The sequence below is a fragment of the Paroedura picta genome, chromosome 11, assembly GCF_049243985.1.
Source record: "Paroedura picta isolate Pp20150507F chromosome 11, Ppicta_v3.0, whole genome shotgun sequence".
Lineage (NCBI taxonomy): Eukaryota > Metazoa > Chordata > Lepidosauria > Squamata > Gekkonidae > Paroedura > Paroedura picta.
The window spans coordinates 39015163-39027743 of record NC_135379.1 but is presented as its reverse complement, the minus strand read 5'-3'; the positions used below and the strand labels follow the sequence as shown (position 1 = coordinate 39027743).

General features: G+C 49.7%; 1 protein-coding gene across 3 annotated transcripts in view; it reads left to right on the top strand.

Moving 5' to 3' along the window:
* The first annotated feature begins 1817 nt into the window (after positions 1-1817).
* GASK1A (golgi associated kinase 1A) overlaps positions 1818-12581 on the top strand; it is a 31257-nt gene continuing 20493 nt past the window's right edge. For 2 of the 3 annotated variants that reach the window (XM_077303239.1, XM_077303237.1), the window contains exon 1: positions 2705-2881. In XM_077303239.1, the coding sequence (XP_077159354.1) occupies positions 2873-2881 (9 nt within the window). In that variant the 5' untranslated portion in view covers positions 2705-2872. Of the gene's footprint in view, positions 2359-2704; positions 2882-12581 lie in introns of those variants that run through there. The other variant, XM_077303238.1, reaches the window with a different exon arrangement.

The window sequence follows — 12581 nt, the reverse complement described above, 5'->3', positions numbered from 1 at the left end:
ATGGGGCTGAGGGCTCTGACAGAACTGCTATGAGAACAGCTCTGATGGTACCTAGCCCAGTCACCCAGCTGGCTGCATGTTCCTGGATGAATGGGTCATCTCATCTGTTCGAATGGGTCATCTCATCAGCAGAGAATCATACCCAGTTCTCCAGATTAGAGGTCCTAACCAAGACACCAAGCTGGCCCTATATAGCAAGCAGTCTTGCTAAGTCATGTGTGTTCCATAAACGTTGTGGCCTTATGCTCTGTCAAGCCAGTGGTTGTATGTAACTCCTTGGCCTAACCCACCAACAGAGAAGTCCTCCCCTTTCACTGGAAATGAAGTGCATTGAAGCAGTGACCTTCTGCAGTCCAAGCCTGTGTTCTTTCATTGCCCTTCTCTATCCCGGACCCTGACTTGGAAACCCCGTCACCCCCCCCCCCCATCACGGGCAAAGACAGACATAAGAGCTGATACCCTTTCTTAACGAGATCCCAAGACCAGATGTAGCTTCTGAAGGGCTGATTGGCACATTACAGAGTCCTCATATTCCCTGGGAAGACTTTTGATCAGACATACACTAGGAATGCTTGTTTGATGCTGAATGCCAGGGCCCGTGGGGGCCTGGTTGGAGTCAAGGCTATGGCATGGGGAGAGAGGGGACTGAAAAGCCCCCAGGCAGATGCTACAAGACCTGCTGAGGATACTTATGTGTAGCCACCAGTAGGTCCGGTTTTTGCCTTTGGGCCAAACAATTCTTCCTAAAGCAGTGGTTCTCAACCTTCCTAATGCCGCGACCCTTTAATACAGTTCCTCCTGTTGTGGTGACCCCCAACCATCAAATTATGCAAGCGTTCTTTCACAGACATTAAACTGAAACTGACCAATGGCGTGAAGATCCATTGCTCGTGATTGTATATAAATTCTCTCTGATGCTACTGCAGATGCTCTCAGATGCTACTGCAGCAGCATTCAAACCATGCAGGGGGGGGGGGCAAACCGTAGCTCTCCAGATGTCATCCATCGTTGGCCACCCCTGCAAAGTAGTCTTCTGACACACATCCACACACACACACATCTCTTTCCAGCCAGACACATCAAGTTGAGCTTTCCTGCCTTGGCCTTTTCAAAGTCTGCTAAACGTTTCAGTTGCCTGGAAATATTTTTGTGAAGACTGTCGTCTGGAATGTAGTGTACGCCCTGCTGACCCGATGTCAATGTTGCCTCGTTTAATGTGTCATGTTTTGCATGGAGAGGTTTCCCTCTTGCCATGTCCTCCCTCTGATGAGGCTGCCCAGAGTTACTGGTGAACCGTCAATGGGCTAAAATCACCAGACCAGGGACACAAAGCAAGGAAATCCCACCACAGCCAGTCATGGTAATACTTGTGCTTTGCTCCACTTCTGTTTTGAAACTTCTGGCCGGTTCTGCAGCCCTGATGCCCGGCAGTTGCATGGAACCACTTCACATAAGTTGTCTTGGAAGCCGGGCCTAGAAAGAATGGAAATAAATCACACCATTTGGTGTTCCGCCATTAACTTTTGAGATTTCCAACCATTATGTACAGGCTGATTCCATGAACGTTCAAGGGGGTGGCAGGTTACAGTGAAAGAGCCATAGGATTGTGAGTGCCCTGCAACGTCAGGGGGTTGGACTAGATGACCCAGGAGGTCCCTTCCAACTCTAGGTGAGACGAGGCACTTTCCCTGCACTTTCGAAGTCGATCTTCCTGTTGTGCACAAGAAAACCCAACTGCAGAAACACACTGAAAATGCGTTCTCCAAGGTGTGCAGAAAGGGCGCGACGGCTGCCCTCCAGAGGGAATCCAAGCGCCATTCCGGACATCACGGTGAACGCTCTTTCCATCTCCTGCGGAAACAGACGGCCCTGTTCTGGAGAGGCAAACCCGGCTGCGAAAGCGCCCTGCGTCTTGGCGGCCCCGCGCAGCCTTCTGCCGCCTGGAGGGGCTTTTCTTCCTTCCCCCGACGAGCAGGCCGCCCCCTCCCCAGGCGCCACGCCGGCGCGCTCGGCCAAGTCCGCCGCTGGAAGCCGGGCTGGCGGCGAGCGAGTGCGAGGAGCCGCCCCATAGCGTCAGCCGCTCCTTTCCCGCCAAGCGAGACTGACGACGGGGCGCGCAGGGCTCGGCCAAACTTTTCTGGCGGCGGCAGCAAGAGCAGCAGCAGCAGCCGCCAGGGCTCCACCTGCCCAGCGCGGCCGGCCCCTCCCCGGCGGCCGGCCGTTCCACCAAGGCAGGGCGCCAGGAGCCTCGGCGCGGCTGGAGGGAAGGAGGGAGGTCCGCCCCGCCGCACGGAGGACAAAAGGGAGGCGGGAAACGACGGGGCCGAGAGCAGGAGGGGAGCCGCCCGTCGGAAGATGGTAAGGCGGGCGCGCGGAGGTTCTAAAGGGAGCTTGCATGCAAACCTGTCAGGGTGCCGGAAAAGTCCCTCGGGGGGTTCCGGGCTAGATTTGGGGCTCCCCGCCCCCGGCTGCTTGTCGGTCCTGCTTCTTGGACTGGCCTTCCTCGCGCCATGCACTTTCAAGGCGCCTTTGCCGCTGGAGTTGCCGGTGCGGAACGACTTCGAGAATGCCCGCAAAGTGCCTGATCCCACGTGCGCGACGTCGGGCTTGGAAGGCGGCCGCTCTGGCGAGCTCCCGCGCCCCTTCCCAAGTTTTGACCCAGCGCGTCGGTTGGTTTTGAAGCAGCCGGGGAACTAGGGATGGTTGGCCACGCGCCCTGTGACCGCCGTCGAGGTCCTGGGTTCACACCCTCATTCACTTTTGGGAGCTCCCTGGGGGGCGTCGGGCCGGGGGCGCGCTCTCAGGCGGGTGCGGGTGAGGAGAACGCTGGAAGTTGCTTTGGGTCCGCCCTGGAGAGACAGGTGGAGTGTAAATGAAGCAAGTAAGTAAAACAAATGCTTTTAAATAGAGGAAAATAGGGATGAAATGGTAGAGAGCAGAATGCACAAATGCATGGTATGGAGGAAGTAGGGAGAGCCCCTCCCCCCGAATTCCCCCATGTGCTGGATTATTTTTGTGGACATGCATACAATGGTCTATATAGGGAGCAAAGAGGGGTGGGTGGGAGGGCTGTTTTCAGCTTGTGGCAATGACCCAAGGGGACGGGCTGTGCTTTTTGTGGCTTGTGCTTGTGGCTGAAATCCCTAATGGGCAAGAGGCAGACAGAGGTGGTTTTGCCATTGCCTGCCTCTGTGTAGAGACCCTGGACTTTCTTGGTGGCCTCCCATCCAAGAACAAGCCAGGAGTTCCTGCTCAGCCCTCTGGGTTCTGCTGAGCAGTCCAAGGCAGGATTATGCTGCTTCTACTCATGTATGCGAAGGGCTTGTTCAGACTCTCGTCCGTTACAAGATAGGGTTAGAACTCTTCCTTCTCAGCTGTGATCAGCACTGGTACATTTGGGTGTCCAGTTTTGCAGCACAAAGCAACAACAATAGCTGATCTCTCTAAAAGGATCTCCCCAGCCCACCTTGCCTCTTTACATTTTAGTGAAATGTCCACGTGTGCATCAAGGGCCATGAAGTCACAACCAATTTGTGGCGATCCTGTAGGGTTTTCAAGGCGAGACACTGAGGCAGTTTCACTTGGCCTGCCTTTGTGGTGTGACTCTGGGATTCCTTGATGGCCCCCCATCCAAGTACTTACCGTGCTGACCTTGCTTTGGGTCCAAAATCTGATGAGATCAGGATAGCCTGACCTATCCCAGTCAGCCAAACATCTTAATTCATGTAATTGGCCATGAAAGCGGTCATAAGATCTGTAGGGAATCTGGTGTCCTTTTCTGATGGCAGCTCTATTGGAGGACACTCTTTATTGTTTTGGAATCCTTTCCCTAAGGAGCCAAAAGCTGCAGTCAGCGCTGCCGTTCCCACATGCACACCATATTTGCCTTCACAACCACGCTGTGGGGTGCTCTATGCTCTCCACCAAACTGGTGCTGAACTGCCAACATGGAAAGTCGCCCTGCAGTCATGCCTATAGAAAATGTGGGTGTGTTCCAACATTTGACACATGCAAAACATTTTATTCTTCTTTCCGCTGATACATGCACATGATTTGGGACCTTTAGGACCAATGCATCTTTTGAATCAGACCTTCTCATCCATTTTTGTCATGTTTCTATATTAAGTATGAAAGGAAATATTCTTGGAAGAATATTATTATATATTTAGAACATTGATATGCTGCCTCTTTGGAGACCTACTTGAAGCAGCTTGTAAACTCAAAACGATGCAATAAAATTGTAATAATAGACAAGCGTTGATCAATCGATAACAATAAAGAATCGGTAAAAAAAACAAGCAAGCATAGAGCCACATTCAGTCAGTTAAATTGCTATTCATACGATTGCCAATTCCTGATTGGGAAATACCCAGACGTTTTTGGGGTGGAGCCTAGGGAAGGGGGGTTTGGGGAGAGAAGGGATCTCTGCAGGGTCAGAGAGACCACCTTCCAAAGCGGCCATTTTCTCCAAGGGGAAGAAAACTCCCTCACTTGGAGACCAGTTGTAATTCTAGGAAATAGCCAGGCCCCTCCTGGAGAATGGCAACCATAGATATTTCTATGGGAAAAGCCTTTTCTCTTAAATCAATCACATGTTTAGCATTCTCAGCATGCCAGGTCTTGAAGACTTCTAGGAATCCTTGTCCTGAAAGGGGACTTGCCAATTTCTCTGTTTCCTCCGTCTCTTTCAAAGTTATCCTTGATTCCGTAGAGGCTGGTGCTCACGGTAAGGGAAGTGGAAACTGGAGTTCTGTTGCATCTTTTGGTCCAACATAATCTTTCATGTGGAGCCTCTTGTGGCGCAGAGTGGTAAGCAGCAGAAATGCTGTCTGAAGCTCTGACCATGAGGCTGGGAGTTCGATCCCAGCAGCCGGCTCAATGTTGACTCAGCCTTCCATCCTTCCGAGGTCAGTAAAATGAGTACCCAGCTTGCTGGGGGGTAAACGGTAATGACTGGGGAAGGCACTGGCAAACCACCCCGTATTGAGTCTGCCATGAAAATGCTAGAGGGCGTCACCCCAAGGGTCAGACATGACCCGGTGCTTGCACAGGGGATACCTTTACCTTTTAATCTTTCATGTGGGGTGTGGGGTGCATGGGGACCTCTTCCTTTTCACGAGAGCTTATGAAAATGTTCATTTTTAATGTGCCACAAGATTCCTGTCTGCTGACCGACGGGCATAACTACCGCTCCAGAATTACTATTGTGGGTGTGGGAAGGACATTGTTTTGCAAAGGAGAATACGAGAGAGCCTCTCAGAAGACAAGAATGCTGAGCCTGGTTTTCTTACGGAGAATTGTAGGACTTTTGAAAAATGTGCAAGGTTGCACATTTGAACACTGATGTAAACACGCGGTCTGCATATTAACTCAAGCCATAACGTTCTTGGCGCTCTTAAGGGAACCAGCCCAGAGCTGTCAGCTGCCCAAATCAGTTGCTTAAGAAAGCTACAGTGTAAATGGCCATCTCAGGACAAGCCCCCACAGCACTTATTGGGGAGAGTAGATGAAGCACATCTGGCTGCTGCTCAGAGGCCCTTATCACATTTGCTTGTTATCTGTAGGGTCTGGCACAACTGCTTGTTCTGATTCTGAGGCTGATTCTGTGAAGGTTCAAGTGGGTGGCAGGTTACAGTGGATGAGCGATAGGATTGTGAGTGTCCTGCATAGTGCGGGGGGTTGGACTAGATGACCCAGGAGGTCCCTTCCAACTCTATGATTCTATGAATGAGGCTCCTCTTTGTTTCTTTCCCCTTTGTGCCCCCCAAACAACATCAGCAAAGGGGGGGGGGTGGAAGCCTCTGTTGCTACAGGACAGAAACATAAATAGACTCTGATAATACAGTGCCCTAGTCAATCACCTACAATCTCACCAGGCTGGCTCTGTTCAGTATTCATTCCTGTGTCCGAAGATCCATGCCCATGCCACAGAAAAAGGATACTGGCATGAATCCCAAGGTTCTAGGTGCCAACTTGGGCAATGTTTGAATGAGGGGGGCAGGGGAACCCTGATCCCTGTATCAGTTGGAGCCCCACCCTGAATTTTAGATGGGGAGGCAAGATTTTGATTCTCTAAATTTATTCCAGAGAGGGTGTCAGGGGAACCATCTTGTGGGCTTCATTAAGGGCCTTCTAACTTCCGCCTGTCATTTGAGCGCTGAACTTGGACGTTGCTCGATAGTTTCCCCCAACAGTGGTTCCCAATTTGGGTTCCTTCAGCAAACTGGCAAAACCCACAGCCCGCTTCGAAGTCTCCGGAGCCTTCAAAAGTGGTTCGTTGACTCAGAGGACCAAACCATGCTGGGAACTGTGCCATGGAGGAATATAGCCAATATGGGATCAGGGCCAACATATACAACCGTCAGTGGGGAGGGCAGGAAGATACTGCTTTTCACAGATTACGTTCATGGGCATCTTGGCTTTTTGCTGATTTTGCTGCTTGTGGATGTCGAAGTGGTTTGCCCACGCAAATTTGTCCTGCAGCCAGACACCGTTTGGGTTACTCCCAAGTTGGCTCCCTGGTTTCCAAAACCTGCTTTAGTTGATCTTTCTGGAAAGATCGTGGATAAGAAGGTGAAAACTTCCATGCCTTCCCACCCACATACAGTGTCTTTTCTTCTTTGTTTCTCCCTCACCATTTTTCTTCCCCACATATCTTTGCCAGGGGCTGTCTGGAGAGTTACTGGTTTTACAGCTGATCTCCAGACTATAGAGATCAGTTCCCCAGGAGAAAACAGCTTCTTTGGAGGGTGGACTCTGGCATTGTTCCCCACTGAGGTCCTCCCCCCCCCCCAACAAAACAATTGCCCTTCCCAAGCTCCACCCCCAGATCTTCTGAAATTTCCCAACCTGGGATTAATTTTCTCTTTACTTTCAAGCCTCCCCTCCAAAAGGAACCCCTTTCTCTTAAATAGCATTTATTTATTTATTATCTTTAACCGCCCCTGCGGTTAAATAAAGCCCTAAGGGCTATTGGGGAGGAGTTAGGGAGGGCTCTGTCCATGATAAAAACTCAGAGGGACAAATCAGGAGCCGCAAAACGGCTCCTGATTCGCCCCTCCAAGTGCCACTCACAGGCCACTCAAGGGCCAAGCGGCCAATGGGGAGGTGTGCGAAGTGCCTTCCCCATTGGCCCCTCACCAGGACAGACCAAAATTCCATTCACCCAGCCCAGTCTGGCTGCCAGTCTGCTCCTGACCAGGGAGAGGAGGTCAGCAGGGCTGCCAAGGGGGATGAGAACAGAGGCTGCGCCAGCCCTTTTTGCCCCAAGGCTGTCCAAACTGTCATGTCTAACAGCAAATTGCCTCAGAACCCTGACAGAGCTGGCCGGAGGCTGCAGAGTGCTCCCCTTCCCCCCCCCCCTTCAGGCATGCTGCGAAGGAGCCTCTGACAGGCCCTAACTGAGGGGAGGGAGGCATTTTCCTTTAGAGAGCAATGCAGGGGAGCCTGAGGGCCTTCCTTTTGAGGGGGGGGAGCGTTCCCCTTCTGCCAAACAGTTGCCTGACAGGGAGGCCACAGAAAAGCCCCTTCTCACTTAAAATACAGCTCTGCCTGGAGGTTAGACACAGCCAAGCCATGTGTCTTTCTTCTTTGCAACTCTCTGCATATTTGAAGTCACTGCACAGCATTATTCTGCAGAAGAAACTGGCTCTTTTGTCTCCTGTTTCATCTGCACAACAACTTGAGTAGACCTCAAGTCTTTCAATTCAACAACAACCTGTGTGGGAGGCCTTAAATATTTCTTCTCTACCACAACCCTGTCCAAAGTAGTCCTTTCTGCCTGGGAAGCTGATCTTTATACTCTGCAGGTGAGCTGTAATTCCAGGAGCTCTCCAGGCCCCACCTGGAGGTTGGCTACCCCTGGGTTGGAAATATTCCTGGAGGTTTGGAGGTGGGACTTCAAAATCATACAATGCCTCAGAGTCCAGCCTTCAGAGGAGACATTTTTGCCAGCAGTTGGGAGGGAGTGGTGCAGGAGTGTCCCTCCTGGCCGATGGGTTATGGCCAGCCCTTACCAGCAACTGTTTGTATTCTGGGATGCAGACAGGCAGACCAGCATCAGTCCTATGAGCTTGGAAAGTGCAGGAAGTTCTAAATAAATATTTACAGCCTGAAACTGTAAATAGAGAACAAGTAAATGTCTGGAGATACATGGTAACTGTAATGTCTTACTGGCCTGGCAAATAACCTTGGCCTGGCAAATTAAAAAGACAGTATAAAAAACCTTACTAAGGTCAAGACTGCTGTGCACAGAGAGTCTTCCTCTTAGGGTTGCCAGCTTCCCTGTGAGGCTTGCTACCCCACCTCCCTCTTGGGGATTCTGCTATGGGTAGAGAAAGGGCAGACGATTGGAAAATGCTTTGAGACACATGAGGGCTGATGAGTCACTGGGGGCCATTCCCAGTTCTCTCAGATCTCTTACAACCCCACATACCTCACAGGTTGACTATTGTGGAGAGACGACTGGAAAAGGTGTTTGTAAACTGCTTTGAGATTCCTTTCGGTAGTAAGCAATAGGGTACAAAAATCCGTTCTTCTAAGGAACAACCATGAAAGAAGCATGTGGGCACATAACATTTTATCAACACTGAAAAAATGGAAAAGAAGGAACAGGGTGGACACCTGTGTACTGTGACTACCCCATGTGTATTAGGGCAGAGGGGCATTTCGGTGAATGTGGCCTAATTCACACAAGAAGGGAAATGATGCAAAACTGGGAGGAATTGGTTGCCATGTAATCTTCCCCTAAGAAGAGTCTCTAGTCTGATTTTCCCTTCACATATCTGAGGACATGGCTCTGGAAAGCTCATCTGTAAGCACTATGCCAAAATTCCCAAAGGTCAGTCCTCTCCCACACTCAATGAACATTCCACACCACAGGTTCTTGACACCCATATCTCCATATCCATACCCTCATTTGCCACCATGCCACCACAACCTCCCACACAACACACACATTCCACCCCATGCCCTTACAGACTGGACAACTCCTCCCCTTCCTCTTCCCACTGCCAAGCTCTAGCGCCCGTTGTATTCTTGGAAAAATATATTAAAGAAGCAGTTTATTAAACAGAGCTCAAGGTAATTGCAGAACCATAAAAAAGGAACATTTCTTTTCCCTAAAGGTCACATACGCCTCACTCAAACATGCACACTATAAATACAAAAACCTTGAATCTAACATGTTTCAATCTATAAGGTTTTCATCACATCTTATAGATCAAAATGTATTAGGCCCAAAATGTATTTATCTGTGTGTTTGTTAATTGGTTAATTGGTTAATTGGTTGATTTGGTTGATTGGCTAATTGGCTAATTGGCTGATTGGTTATTTGGCTAATTGGTTAATTGGTTAATTGGTTAATTGGTTAATTGGTTAATTGGTTAATTGGTTAATTGGTTAATTGGTTAATTGTATAGCTGGTTGATTGCTTGATTGGATGATTGGTTGATTGGCTGATTGGCTAATTGGTTAATTGGTTAATTGGTTGATTGGTTATTTGGTTAATTGGCTAATTGTTTAATTGGCTAATTGGTTAATTGGCTGATTGGTACTTATAAGTTGCCCCAATCGAGCCTGTCATCTTGGGGTGGCATACAACATCTGTAACTGCTCTGTGGAGGCAGTATAAATAAAATGCTAAGGGCCCTTGGGGTGGAACCTGTCTGTGATGGGGGAAGGGAGCCCATTGGCCCCTTCCCCCCAGAATGACAAGCGGAGAGCTCAATCGGCAGGCACATTGCACCTGCCGATTGAGCCCTCCACTTATCATTCCAGGGAGAAGGCACCAATCACCAGCTGAGCGCAGCACAGTTGGTGATTGGACCCTTGGCCCCGGCCTGATGAGTCAGGAGGCATGAAGAGCCTCCCGCCCCCCCCACATCTACCACCTTCCCCCCAGGCAGCCATGACCAGGCTGCCTACCGCGAGGACACGCAGGCGCCTGGCCCAACCTGCTAGAGGTGGGGGGGGGGCTTTGCCCTCCACCAAGGGGACAGGCCTGACGTGTCGCTGACGCCGCGGCCCTGTCCCGTTCCTACCCTGAAGCCCTGCAGCTGCCTGGCAGCAGCCCGGCCCCACCCGCATTCGGCCCCGCCACAGGGACAGCCCTGCCACATCACTGACATAGCAGCCCTGTCTCTTTGCATACCCCAAACACCCGCAGGTGCCCGCCAGCCAGCCGCAAGACTCGCCACTGACCCCAAACAACACACAAATGTGGGAGTCGATGCCGACACTGGTAGGCAGCCACCCCTCTTGACCCCACATGCTTCCCCCGCCCCACAACTCACCCCCGCACTCTGCTGCTGGTTCCTTACTCCCAAACACCTTGCCCCCACCCTTCTCTACCCCTAGCTCTTCCCCCCTCACTACTCACCCCCCACACCTGCCCAGCGGCCCCTTCTTTCCACTCCTGCCGCGTTCCCTTCCATTGCACCTATCTGCCTGCCTGCCTGCCTGCCTGCCTGCCTGCCTGCCTCCCTCTCCTTCCTTCCTTCCTTCCTTCCTTCCTTCCTTCCTTCCTTCCTTCCTTCCTTCCTTCCTTCCTTCCTTCCTTCCTTCCTTCCTTCCTTCCTTCCTTCCTTCCTTCCTTCCTTCCTTCCTTCCTTCCGTTCTCTCTCTCTGCCTCTTTTTCTCCTGCTCCATTTCTTTCTTTCTTTCTTTCTTTCTTTCTTTCTTTCTTTCTTTCTTTCTTTCTTTCTTTCTTTCTTTCTTTCTTTCTTTCTTTCTTTCTTCCAATGCTTACTCTCCTATCTCCCCTTCTCTGTCTCAATCTTCCTTTCTCCCTTTCTCTCTCTCTCTGTCTCTCTCTCTCTGTCTCTCTCTCTCCCTTTCTCTATGCCTGGCTGCCTGCCTACCTTCCTTTCCTCCCTCCACCCACTGCCCACTAGCGCCCGCTGTATTTTCTATACAGCGGGCTTAATTTCTAGTATCTATATATTGCTCTCCCGGAGGCTCAGGACAGGCAGCTCAGATTTTGGTTTAACACCTTTTAGAGCTCCAAGTACCTCAATAATTTCCCCTCACAATTCTCTGCTCCCAGCCTAACCTGAATAAACATGGGTCCATTGGCACTCTTAAGACCAGCAAAGTTTTATTTAAATAGGTGAGCTTTCATGTGCATGCACATTTCCTCAAACAATGAAATAGGAAACATCAGAGTACAACTTTAAGAAGAGAGTAAATTAGCAGGAAATTAGTAAACAGCATCATGAAGCTGTCCAACAAATATGCAACATAGTGAAGATCAAATGATGTTTTGCTAGAATAACAAATGGTGTTTGGGTTCAGTTGCCGTTCACAACAACATAGGGGGAATAAAAGGGTTAAGGTTAGTGATTAAGGGCAGCTGCTTTCCCAGTGGTGAGAAGAAGTGATTATAAAGACCTGTTGCTAGCTTCCTCCATCTCCACTCAAGCATTGAGTGATTATAAAGACCTGTTGTTAGCCTCATCCATCTCCATTCCACTTGACCCGCCATGTTGAGCTTGGTCTACATAGGACAAATAGGTCAAACCCTGTTCTAAAGAATAAACTGACACAAGTCTGGCATCAGAAATTACAGGACTGAGAAACCTGTAGAACACTTCAGCCTTCCTGGACAGTCAATGAAGACTCTCAGAGTAGCTGTTTTATTGCAAAGCAACTTCAAGAACAGACTGAAAAGGGAAACTGCTGAGATGCAAGTTATTGCAACACTCAAAACCATGGATTTCCCAGGAATCAACAGGGATATTGGTTTCTTACTACATAATTTCATTCAGCTGTCATATATGTATTTTTTCAATCCCCTCTTTTATTTCTCTAGGGACATGGGACTATAATGTGATATAATGAAATATGCAATGTAATTTAGAATCTATCCAGTTTTAGGACAGGAGACCATTATTTGATTTTCATTACGCCGCATACCTGCTGGATATCTTCATGATGCTGTTTACTAATTTCCTGCTAATTTACTCTCTCCTTGAATCTGTACTCTGATGGTTCCTATTTCATTGTCTGAGGAAGTGTGCCTGTATATGAAAGCTCACACCTTGAATAAAACTTTATTGAACTTAAAGGTGCCATCGGACTCAAATTTTGTTCTGCTACCCACTTGAATCTATCTGGTTGGTAGGCAGCAGCTTCCCTTGCCCTTAGCAAAAGGCCCTTCAGCAGCAGAGAGGGGCAGACCGGCGTTCTCAGTGTGCCGGCTGCATTAATTTCCCCTTTGGGATTCATTAGGGGACGGTGTGCTGGCATGGTGGCTGCCTCCTGAGCCACTTGGCATGCAAATGCTGGAAGGGTCTGAGGAAGCCGTGAACCCCAGGCCTCAAGGCTGGATGAGTACTGTGTGGAAGCACTGAAGAAGGGTAACTGGGAGCAGGAGGGCTCCCTGGGGGCATGTTTCTGGGACAATTGAAAGAGAGTATCAAACATAAGAACTCAATGTGGACATGTATTAAACAACACTAAGTAAATAGAATCCCACTAAAAATAGAGTCCAATTCCTTGTCAGTTACCTCACTCATTGGCCAGAATAGTTGAAATCAGAGAAAGGGTTACTTCTCGAGAGCCAGCGTGCTGTAATGCTGACT